This window comes from Lithobates pipiens, unplaced genomic scaffold (assembly GCF_037356315.1).
Source record: "Lithobates pipiens isolate NorthernLeopardFrog02 unplaced genomic scaffold, aLitPip1_a1.2 Scaffold_18, whole genome shotgun sequence".
In the NCBI taxonomy this organism is placed as follows: Eukaryota; Metazoa; Chordata; class Amphibia; order Anura; family Ranidae; genus Lithobates; species Lithobates pipiens.
Window position 1 is genome coordinate 472765821 of NW_027507758.1, and position 12805 is coordinate 472778625.

The 12805-nt window shown below is 42.9% G+C and overlaps 1 protein-coding gene across 1 annotated transcript in view; it reads left to right on the plus strand.

Annotated features, from left to right (window-relative positions):
* The first annotated feature begins 2029 nt into the window (after positions 1-2029).
* LOC143988626 (vesicle-associated membrane protein 1-like) overlaps positions 2030-12805 on the plus strand; it is a 77962-nt gene continuing 67186 nt past the window's right edge. The window contains exon 1 of the mRNA XM_077488325.1: positions 2030-2182. Within this exon, the coding sequence (XP_077344451.1) occupies positions 2181-2182 (2 nt within the window). The 5' untranslated portion in view covers positions 2030-2180. The remainder of the gene's footprint in view (positions 2183-12805) is intronic.

Genomic DNA, 12805 nt, shown 5'->3' on the forward strand with positions numbered 1-12805 from the left:
GCCCAGTAAGAATGTTTAATTCACTAATTGTATCTGGCCAAGGATGGGCTCCTCTGCATCACAGGCCCGGCTCATTCTCTCTCCCACATTGTTGTGGATGCAGTTTATTACCTTAATGTCATTGCCTCCAGTGTTTTAGTTAGTAAACAAACCATCACTAAGGACAACGCCAGTAATGTGGGCATTTAATCTGGCTATTAGGAGAGCATGTAAGAATGGACATGGGATCTACCGTACTTACTCGCATGCAAAGGTTACTGCAGGAGCAGTTTGAGATTGTACGGTTTGGATCCCTTTATTCTCTATCGTTTTATTATGTCTTATAGTGAACCTTTCCATCAGCATGTACACATAACCAACTGAACTCCTTTTCCCAAATGCAGGAACATCTGCTCTGATCTCCCTTTGCAGATTTTACAGTGCAGATTCTTTGTTCACTGATTCATATTAACTACTTCATATTCACTGATTTATTACATAACTACTGTTTCTGTAAACCTTGGATAAGAAGGTTGTTTTAAGGTCTAATATAAAAAATATGATTAGCAACAGTTCAAAATCATATGCCCTCATAAGCTTTGTGTTTACGTCTACCCATTAGCACAGCTCATGCAGGAGGAAAATTGGAAAAGCTATTCCTATCTATCTCAGGTTAAAGAAAACATAGCACAGACAATTCAAATATACACTCAATGAACACTTTATAAGGTACACCTGTTCAATTGCTTGGTAACACAAATTTCTAATCAGCCACTTACATGGCAGCAACTCCATGCATTTAGGCATCTAGACGTGGTGAAGATGACTTGCTGAAGTTCAAACGGAGCATCAGAATGGGGAAGAAAGGGATTTAAGTGATTTTGAACGTGGCATGGTTGTTGGTGCCAGACAGGCTAATCTGAGTATTTCAAAAACTGCCGATCTACTGGGATTTCAACGCACAACCATCTCTAGGTTTTACAGAGAACGGTCCAAAAAAGAGAAAATATCCAGTGAACGGAAGTTGTGTGGACGAAAATAACTTGTTGATGTCAGAGGTCAAAGGAGAATGAGCAGACTGGTTCAAAATGATAGAACGGCAACAGTAACTCAAATAACCACTCATTACAACCAAGGAATACCATCTCTGAATGCACAACACATCGAACCTTGAAGCAGATGGGTTACAGCAGCAAAAGACCACACCAGGTGCCACTCCTGTCAGCTAGGAACAGGAAACTGGAAAAACAAAAAACAAAATTGGACTGTAGAAGAAGTGGAACGGGAGATTGGCATCATGGATGTTCAGCCGACAAATTTGCAGCAACTGCGTGATGCTATCATGCCAATATGGACCAAAATCTCTGAGGAATGTTTCCAACACCTTGTTGAATCTATGCCATGAAGAATTAAGGCAGTTCTGAAGGCAAAAGGGGGTCCAACCCGGTACTAGCAAAGTTTACCTAATAAAGTGGCCAGTGAGTGTATATATACATCCTTAACTTCACAGTCAAGTGGGTGACCTAATTTTCCTTTGCTGAAATTAAGAAACCAAGCTTGGTTCCCTCCTTCTGCCAGTCTGTGACTGGACAATAAAGTTGGCCACTCTGATCTTTCCTCCTATCTACCCAGCTCCTTGCCAACTCATTTGTACTACAATAGATCCTGGCTGATATTGACCTGCAGGTTCGCATTAAAATAACTGAAACCACGTGCACACTGTTTTTATCACAATATGCTGGGGATTTGTGATCCGACTGTACAGAGCATTCACCCTACTGTTTTTTTTACTAGCCTTATTGCCTGGATAAATCATACATCTGTGACTATAGCCACATCCTTGCCCAACATTTATCACTGATTAATAGTAAACAGCCTTCTTATAGGCCAAGTCATGGTTTGTGTTTTACTAACCTTTCAATTTCCCTGTTGCTTGGGGAAACCAATCCTAGATCCAGGATGTCATTAAAATGTGATGTTTCACTCCTAAAAAAAAATGTGTAACTTCACATTCTGCTTGTGTGAATTAAGCTGCCACTTCATAAGCCTACTGTTCTGTCTATACCTAGAAATGTGTTAATGAAGATCCGTCTACGCCCTTTTCTCCATCTGTAACACACTCTGAGCTGGAGCTACAGACACCATCCACAGATCTGTGTTCTGCAGGAGACGAGAGCCGAGATCTGCCTAGAATCCCTACCATGTAAGTAGAACACTAGGAGCTGTCCACACTCTCAGTGCTGTACCCTCTCTAAGCTGCATGGTGCCCTACACTTCTAGTGCTGAACCCTCTCTAAACTGCATGGTGCCCTACACTTCTAGTGCTGAACCCTCTCTAAACTGCATGGTGCCCTACACTTCTAGTGCTGAACCCTCTCTAAACTGCATGGTGCCCTACACTTCTAGTGCTGAACCCTCTCTAAACTGCATGGTGCCCTACACTTCTAGTGCTGAACCCTCTCTAAACTGCATGGTGCCCTACACTTCTAGTGCTGAACCCTCTCTAAACTGCATGGTGCCCTACACTTCTAGTGCTGAACCCTCTCTAAACTGTATGGTGCCCTACACTTCTAGTGCTGAACCCTCTCTAAACTGCATGGTGCCCTACACTTCTAGTGCTGAACCCTCTCTAAACTGCATGGTGCCCTACACTTCTAGTGCTGAACCCTCTCTAAACTGCATGGTGCCCCACACTTCTAGTGCTGAACCCTCTCTAAACTACATGGTGCCCTACACTTCTAGTGCTGAACCCTCTCTAAACTGCATGGTGCCCCACACTTCTAGTGCTGAACCCTCTCTAAACTGCATGGTGCCCTACACTTCTAGTGCTGAACCCTCTCTAAACTGCATGGTGCCCCACACTTCTAGTGCTGAACCCTCTCTAAACTACATGGTGCCCTACACTTCTAGTGCTGAACCCTCTCTAAACTGCATGGTACCCCACACTTCTAGTGCTGAACCCTCTCTAAACTGCATGGTGCCCCACACTTCTAGTGCTGAACCCTCTCTAAACTACGTGGTGCCCCACACTTCTAGTGCTGAACCCTCTCTAAACTGCATGGTGCCCCACACTTCTAGTGCTGAACCCTCTCTAAACTACATGGTGCCCCACACTTCTAGTGCTGAACCCTCTCTAAACTACGTGGTGCCCTACACTTCTAGTGCTGAACCCTCTCTAAACTGCATGGTGCCCCACACTTCTAGTGCTGAACCCTCTCTAAACTACATGGTGCCCTACACTTCTAGTGCTTAACACTCTCTATATCACACAGTGCTCCTCACTCTGTGCTGAACTCTCTCTCCATTCTGCACAATGCTCCTCTTTTACATTGCACTGTGCGTCATACTTTCAATGCTGAACTCTATTCTTACTGCACAGTGCTCCTCATTTAAATGCTGACCTATTTCTCATACATACAGGGTTAATAATCCATCTTTTTTGCCACTATTCATGTACTCAGTGCTGACACTCATATTACTGTTCTCTCCTCACCGCTAAATACTGATTCACCAGTTACAGCATCTAGAATTCATACGTTCAGTAGTAGTGTCCTATAATTGTTTTCTCTGTCTATACACTCATTATCTGTCATTGTTCTTTTTATCCATATGCACAGTGTTAAAATACTCTGTAAACATTGTATGTACCCAGGGGTTAACATGTCACTATATATTCCTGCACGGAGAATCCACATCACTGCAGATGTTCCCAGAACCAGAACCACATATACAGAGCTTACACTTTCAGCAGAGTTATATAAAATGATGAGATGCATTGGTATTTATCATTTTTTTCTTTATATTTATTATGTATAAAGTACAACGTCACATATTGATTTGAAATGTACATGAAACCATTTACATCTTTCCCTGTACAGAGGAGCCCCCAACAGACCCTTATTATTCAAACAGGTAACAGTTGGAATGGGACAAGAATGCAACCAAAAAAATGTATACAAAAATGTAAGAGGATCTGGTCGCAGTAAATGTGGTGGGAGATGTTAATGTAGTTTAGGTGATGTGAAAACAATTGTGAGTTTGGTAAATACCGTATTTATTGGTGTATATCACACGCGCCGGCATATAACACGCACCCCAAGTTTAGGAGGGAATTTAAAAGAAGAAAACTTTTAGGAGGGAAGTTTAAGGAAAAAAACTTACATTTAAATGCCCATCAATGCAGCCTTGTCAGTGTCATTTGCAGCCTTGCACTGCAGCCTTGTCAGTGTCATTTGCAGCCTTGCATTGCTTTGCAGCCTTGCATTGCAGCCTTCCACTGCAGGCTTGTCTCCTTGCCATTTTAAAAATGGCACCACCAAGATACAGAGCGGGTGTCCTGTGTATCTCGGTGGCGCTCGTTCTCGTCGGCTTTCAGGTATTTTCGGCCGCACTTGGCCGTTCTCGGCTATTTTCAGCCCTTCTCGCCTATTTTCGGCCACACTCGGCCGTTCTTTCCAACAGCCACCGAGAACAGCCGGATGTGGCCAAAAATAGTCGAGAATGGCCGAAAATAGCCAAGAACGGCCGAATATACCCGAGAACGGCCGAAAATACCTGAAAGCCGCCGAGAGCGGCAGAAAAGGTTAGGAAGCGCGGGGGATCGGCGTATAAACACGCTTCCCCGATTTCCCCCTGATTTTAGGGGGAAAAAAGTGCGTGTTATACGCCAATAAATATGGTACTTTTTACACCCTTGGAACCTTGTGGGACATTTGGTGTATTGTGGAAGAGAGCTCCAGAGAAATGGAGCAGCGCAAGAAACATCTAGAGAGCGTTGCTCAAAATAAAATGAAGTGGAAAATTTTAAGGTGGATTTATTTTTTTGATTGTGTTTACCTAAAGACAGAGGAGGAGGTATAAATGGGCAGTCAGAGTTAAGAAAGTATAATTAAATGTTTAAACTGCATCTTGCCAAAAATGGTAGGCCAATGGAAAGATTGTTACATAGGGGAGAAGGCAACATCTTGGGTTCCTTCACAGATGAATAATCCAGATTCTACTATAGCTGAGAAGTAAGAAATAAAATAAAAACACACTGGGGTGGTTTTACGCAAGTCAAATAGACTGTGCACTTTGCAAATGCAGTTGCACTACTTGTCCTTAGTAAATGTAATAGTGGTAAAGATTCACTTTGTAAAGAATACCCAATAAGGAGCAAGGAAAAAAAACAACAGCATTTTTACTTGCACACGATTGGATGATGGAATTTAGCAGTGTCACCACATTCACAAAGTTCTGGGGGAAGCGATGCCACAGTTTATTTGCTTTTTTGTAAATCCACTCCATGGCATCATGACCTTGCAGGACTGGGCTTAAAGCTGGACCCTAATGTACAAATTTACAAATAATTACTTGGTCACTTTGGGACGATCTGTATAGGAAATATTTTGCTCCGTCTTACTAAACATTCTTTCTGGTCACATGAGTATCTGTTAATTGGGATTTTCACACAAACCCCCCTACAGAGGCTGACATCACAGTTAGAGTTAACAAGAGATATTTTCAGCGTGCTGATTACACCTACAGCAAAATGTGTTTGAAGGAAGGCAGAGAAGATGAAGCAAGTTATCTTACAGTAGATTTCACATGTCCTTCCATATGTAATACCAACAACATACATTACAAGACCTGTGTAAAAGATTAATTACCCTGGTGCATTTGTGTGTGTGTGTATGTATGTATGTGTGTATATATATATATCTTTCAGGGCGCTTTGCAGGTGCTATTTTTAGAGCTGTAGCGCCTGCAAAGCGCCCCAGTGTGAAAGGGGTCTTAGTCTGTGACAAAGCAGCAAAGTGCTGCTCGTGAGTAACCTATGAGAGAGCTTGACTCTAAAGAAGTCTTTTGGTCTGAGGAGCAGGCCTAAGGCCTCCGTTTGAGTCCTGAAACAGCCGTGTGGCAAGAGAGTAAGCCAGGAGGCTGAATAATGCTGATTTTGCAAGTTACAGTAATGGTGGAACCCCCTGCGTGGTGTTCTAGTGTATTTTGTTAGAAAAGGGGTGGTGTCCAGTGGGTCCGCAAAGAAGAATTCTCCTGCATCCCTGTTAAATGGGTAACCAGAAAAGTGTTCCACTTATTGGGACTTTAAATGGCAAAAAGGCTACTTGGGGTATTAATGCGTATGTGAATTTATTTGGAGTAAACCATATAAAGAAAAATTCTGTGAATGATACAGATGTGAAACATACATTAACATGAATATACAAACAACAGTACATGGGATGCAGTATACATAACGGGAATGCAATACAATAAGAAAAAATCATAAATGCCACAGAACATGTAAGCTACATGTACGGGAAAAAGGATCCAACGCGTTTCGAGTAATCCCCTCTTCTTCAGGGGTACTGATTGTAAACAGCACGATATGAGTGTGTCTGCAAATAAGGGAATACTTCATGAACAAGACAATGAAGAAAAATGCAATCATAGAGAGATATATATATAAGCAGAAAAAGGTACATATATACCACAACAAAGTGTTACATTGTATACAAGTTAAAGGGTACGAACGTCAGTACTGACCATAGAGTATTGCTGGCGAGCATGATAATTTCCTGCATCCAATTGAATGTTGCGTTAAAAACAATGAAAAGACCGTCAGGGACAGCCAGGTGCCGATGATCCCATCATGCTCCCCAGTAATACTCTGTGGTCAGTACTGACATTCATACCCTTTAACTTGTATACAATGTAACACTTTGTTGTGGTATATATGTAACTTTTTCTGCTTATATATCTCTCTGATTGCATTTTTCTTCATTGTCTTGTTCATGAAGTATTCCCTTATTTTCAGACACACTCATATCATGCTGATCACCCCAATCTTACAATATATGCACTATATTACCAAAAGTATAGGGATGCCTTTACACGCACATGAACTTTAATGACATCCCAGTCTTAGTCCATAGGGTTCAACATTGAGTTGATCCACCCTTTGCAGCTATAACAGCTTCTACTCTTCTGGGAAGGCTGTCCACAAGGTTTAGGAGTGTGTCTTTGGGAATGTTTGACCATTCTTCCAGAAGCGCATTTGTGAGGTCAGGCATTGATGTTGGATGAGAAGGCCTGGCTCGCAGTCTCCACCCTAATTCATCCCAAAGGTATTCTATTGGGTTGAGGTCAGGATTCTGTGCAGGCCAGTCAAGTTCCTCCACCCCAAGCTCACTCATCCATGTCTATATGGACCTTACTTTGTGCACTGGTGTGCAGTCATGTTGAAAAAGGAAGGGGCCACCCCCAAACTGTTTCCACAAAGTTGGGAGCATGAAATTGACCAAACTGTCTTTATATGCTGACATCTTCAAGGGACCAAGCCCAACCCCTGAAAAACAATCCCACACCATAATCCCCCCTCCACCAAATGATTTGGAGGGGTGGCCCAATACTTTTAGCAATATAGTGTGGATGAGCGAGTTTAGGGTGGAGGAACTTGACTGGCCTGCACAGAGTCCCGATCCCAACCCGATAGAACACCTTTAGGATGAATTAGGGTGGAGACTGCAAGCCAGACCTCCCCATAGACACACCCCTAAACATGGTGGACAGCCTTCCCAGAAGAGTTGAAGCTTTTATAGCTGCAAATGGTGGGCCAATACTAAACCCTACGGACTAAGACTAGGATGCCATTAAAGTTCATGTGCGTGAAAAGGCAGGTGTCCCAATATTTTGGCAATATAGTGTGTGTGCGTATGTATATGTATATACAGTGGTGTGAAAAAGTGTTTGCCCCCTTCCTCATTTCCTGTTCCTTTGCATGTTTGTCACACTTAAGTGTTTCGGAACATCAAACCAATTTAAACAATAGTCAAGGACAACACAAGTAAACACAAAATGCAATTTGTAAATGAAGGTGTTTATTATTAAAGGTGAAAAAAAATCCAAACCATCATGGTCCTGTGTGAAAAAGTGATTGCCCCCTAAACCTAATAACTGGTTGGGCCACCCTTAGCAGCAACAACTGCAACCAAGCGTTTGCGATAACGTGCAATGAGGCTTTTACAGCGTCCTGGAGGAATTTTGGCCCACTCATCTTTGCAGAATTGTCCTAATTCAGTTACATTAGAGGGTTTTCGAGCATGAACGGCCTTTTTAAGGTCATACCACAACATCTCAATAGGATTCAGGTCAGGACTTTGGCTAGGCCACTCCAAAGTCTTCATTTTGTTTTTCTTCAGCCATTCGGTGGTGGACTTGCTGGTGTGTTTAGGATCATTGTCCTGCTGCAGAACCCAAGTTCGTTTCAGCTTGAGTACACGAACAGATGGTCGGACATTCTCCTTCAGGATCTCTTGGTAGACAGCAGAATTCATAGTTCCTTTTATCACGGCAAGTCTTCCAGGTCCTGAAGCAGCAAAACAGCCCCAGACCATCACACTACCACCACCATATTTTACTGTTGGTATAATGTTCTTTTTATGAAATGCAGTGTTCCTTCTACGCCAGATATACTTGGACACACACCTTCCAAAGAGTTCCACTTTTGTCTCATCGGTCCACAGAATGTTGTCCCAAAAGTCTTGGGGATCATCAAGATGTGTTGTGGAGAAATTGAGACGAGCTTTGATGTTCTTTTTGCTCAGCAGTGGTTTTCTCCTTGGAACTCTGCCATGCAGGCCATTTTTGCCCAGTCTTTTCCTGATGGTGGAGGCATGAACGCTGACCTTAACTGGGGCAAGTGAGGCCTGCAGTTCCTTGGACGTTGTTGTGGGGTCTTTTGTGACCTCTTGGATGAGTCGTCGCTGCGCTCTTGGGGTAATTTTGGGCGGCCGGCCACTCCTGGGAAGGTTCACCAATGTTCCATGTCTTCGCCATTTGTGGATAATGGCTCTCACTGTGGCTCGCTGGATTCCCAAAGCTTTGGAAATGGCTTTATAACCCTTTCCAGACTGATAGATCTCAATTACTTTCTTTCTCAATTGTTCCTGAATTTCTTTGGGTCTCGGCATGATGTGTAGCTTTTAAGGATCTTCTGGTGGACCTTACTGTGTCAAGCAGCTCCTATTTAAGTGATGCCTTGATTGTGAACATGTGTGGCAATAATCAGGCCTGGGTGTGGCTAGAGAAATTGAACTCAGGTGTGGACAACCATAGTTATAGTATGTTTTAACAAGGGGGGCAATCACTTTTTCACACAGGGCCATGATGGTTTGGATTTTTTTTCACCTTTAATAATAAACACCTTCATTTACAAATTGCATTTTGTGTTTACTTGTGTTGTCCTTGACTATTGTTTAAATTGGTTTGATGTTCCGAAACACTTAAGTGTGACAAACATGCAAAGGAACAGGAAATGAGGAAGGGGGCAAACACTTTTTCACACCACTGTATATACTGGCCAATTTAATAGATACACCTTGCTAGTACCGGGTTGGATCCCCTCTTTGCCTTCAGAACTACCCTAATTATTTGTGGCATTAATGCAACAAGGTGTTGGAAACCTTCCTCAGAGATTTTGGTCCATACTGACATGAGAGCATCATGCAGTTGCTGCAGATTTGAGGGCTGCACATCTATGATGCGAATCTCCTGTTCCACTACATCCTAAAGGTGCTTTATTGGATTGAGATGAGGTGCCTGTGGAGGCCATTAAATTACAGTGAAATAATTTTGGTGCAGATCTGCTTCCGTTGCTATGGGAGACTTGCCACTTCAGGAGAGATTGCCCAAAACAACTCCCTCTCTGTAAGAGGCTTCCCCACCTGTCACAGGCACACGCTTCACAATAGGCTGCTTGCTAAAATCTACGTTACCCTTGGTAATCACTTGCTTTACTCTGGTTCACATTACTCCTGCTGTCTTCATACCCCAAAAGTCTTTACTGACCCATGCTGTAGACTATGTGTGCCTGTTACATAAATACACTCCTTTAGCAACTTCAGACCAGGCAAGATCAAAGTTTCAAAAGTTTTACTTAAAACTCTTAACATAACTGAACAAAGTGCACAGTCTCTTCCCAGCATCCCTAATGCCTTAACTCAGGCTTGTGGCTTTGCTGCACAGGCAAGCATCCATCTATGGCAGAGTCCATAGTGGTGGTATACAGGGCTGGTATCTTTAGGGCAGACTGCAGGTGCCAGCAATCCCCCTACAAGGTGGATGTGACAACAGGCAGGTTTTCTGTTCAAGGTGGAATTGCTCCCCCTTCTCTCTTCTCTGTAATCAGCTGGAGATTACATGCTGTGGATTGTTTGTTTGCGTTTTCTTTCCCATGCAGCAGACTCTGTCTGGGAAGAGCCCTCCCCCCTTTTATTATCAGTACAGGGAGAGAGGCAAAGCTCAGAAGAAAGTGCTGCTTCCCTTCGAGCTGAGGCAGCAGCTATCTCACTAACCAGAATTTTAGCCTGCTTACAGGGGTATATTTTATAAAGCAGAAAATGCGTCTTGCTCAAATATTTAAAATGCATTGACCTGGATGGTCCTCCTCCAAAGAATATTTGAGAAAGCCACATGTGTGTAATGTCCCCTACCGGTGGTTGACAAACCAGTGCTCAAATTATGGGAAGTAAGGAACATCTTGCTGGGGATTTAGGAGACCTCAAACCCAAGGACTGGCTAATTATTATGGCCTACAGCAGTGGTCATCAACCCTGTCCTCATAACTGAAATACATCACAGGTGATATCATTTGCTGCTCAGTGATTGCAGTATTCTAGACTGCCTCTCCCCCAAGGTAATACATAAAACCTGGCCTGTTAGTGGGCCCTGAGGACAGGGTTGATGACCACTGGCCTACAGGATCTATCAGGAAACCACCAATTTGCTAGATACAAATAGCTAACAGGGTCCCATCCCCTGTGGTTGCCAACCTTATCCCTCCAGGCTCAACACCTCGGCTTCAAGGTCTCAGGGGTACTGGGTACATGGTACAGACCCTTCTCTACCAACAAGCTGGCTGGCCAGCTCACTAGGGCACCACCATCTCTCATCAGCCAAAGTTACGTGCAAGGTTCCTAGTCATTGGTTTATACAACTACATTTTTGCATATGGAATGGGATTTAAATGAACACAAAATATATAAAGCCTGCTTTGTTTATCTCATCACCTCCCAGAGAATGTGTGATGAAGTGTGTTCAATTCAGCTAATTGTGGGTGTGAAGTTCATCCTTGTCTAGATTAATCAGCTTTTATCTCAGAACAAAGCAGCAATTCTGATTCCTCCTCCAGAATCTATTTATACAGCAGTAAATAAACTGTGTCTAAGGTGACTGCAGGTATTATTTCTCAGGGATTCTCGCAGTATTTATTTTATTGGTTTATGCAGAACCAACATCAATGTCTGTAAATAAAAGAGATCTGCTTTAAAGTTTTGTTAACTGTAAAGTATTTAAAATGTTATAAACTCGTGTTCACTCAAAGACAAAAAACAGGCAGATATTTTTTTTCAATGTAAACAGGTAGAAAGATACAGTGTTTCCTCTATTGACTTTAAATGCAGCTCTTTATTAAATAATGCACCCTTACATGCAGGGCAGGACTTAGGGTGGTGGGGGCCCCTGGGCTTGAGTCACTTTCGGGCCCTACCGTCTATACATTACTGTATTTATCAGCGTATAACACGCGCTGGCGTATAACACGCACCCCAAGTTTAGGAGAGAATTTTAAGGAAAAAAAATTTAGGAGGGAAGTTTAAGGAAAAAACTTCCATTTACATGCCCATCAATGCAGCCCTATCAGTGTCCATCTGCAGTCTTGTCCAGTGTCATTGCAGCCTTGTCAGTGTAGCCTTGTCATTTGCCGCCTTGTCATTGCAGTCTTGAAGTTTACCAATGGCGCCGCTGAGATACAGAGTCCTGTGTTATGTCCATCATAGGGCAGGACTGGGCATGACTGTGAGCGGAGCAGAGCCGAGTACATTCAGCTATGTATCTCGGCGGGACCCATGGGGCCCCTTATTGGGCGAGGCCCATGGGTTGAGCCCAGTCAAGCCCAATGGTAAGAACGGCCCTGCTTACATGTATTGTTTTTAACACTGCACACAGTTTAACCACTTCAATACAGGGCACTTTCGCCCCCTTCCTTGCCAGCCCAATTTTCAGCTTTCATCGCTCTAGCGCTTTCAGTGACAATTGCGCGGTCATGCTACACTGTACTCAAATGAAATTGTTATCATTTTGTTCGCACAAATAGAGCTTTATTTTGGTGGTATTTATTCACGGCTCCGTTTTTTATTTTTTGCGATATAAGCGCAAAAAAGCAGAAATTTGGAAAAAAAAACAATATTTTCTTTTTTCTATTTTAAAAGAAATCCAATAAAATCACATTTTGTCATAAATTTAAGCCAAAATGTATTCTGCTACATGTTTTTGGTAAAAAAAATTCAGTTAAGTGTATAATAATTGGTTTGTGTGATCACGGACATATGTACGCAAATGATCATGTACATATGTGTGCAGGTGATCACGTACATATGTGTGCAGATAATCATTGGGACATGTGATTTTTAGTGGGACATATGTGGGGGACATGTTTTTATTATTAGGGACATGTGTTTTTATTATTTGGGGACATGTATATTTTGGGGACATGTGTGGGGACATTGTGTTTATACTGTGTGGTGTGTTTACTGTGTGGTGATTTGTGTTTACACTAGACTGCTGATCAGTGAGTAAAAAGCTGTAAAAAACTGCTCATACTCACTGATCATCAGCCGGCTGCAGCGATCTGCTCTCCTCTCCTCAGCGATGACTTCTGTGTGAGGAGAGGAGGAGCCGATTGCCTAGCAACCGGCTGTTTGTTTACATCACATGACGGCCGTGATTGGACACGGCCGTCATGTGATCAGGAGGGCCAATCACAGAGCCCTCCTGCCGATCTGAGATG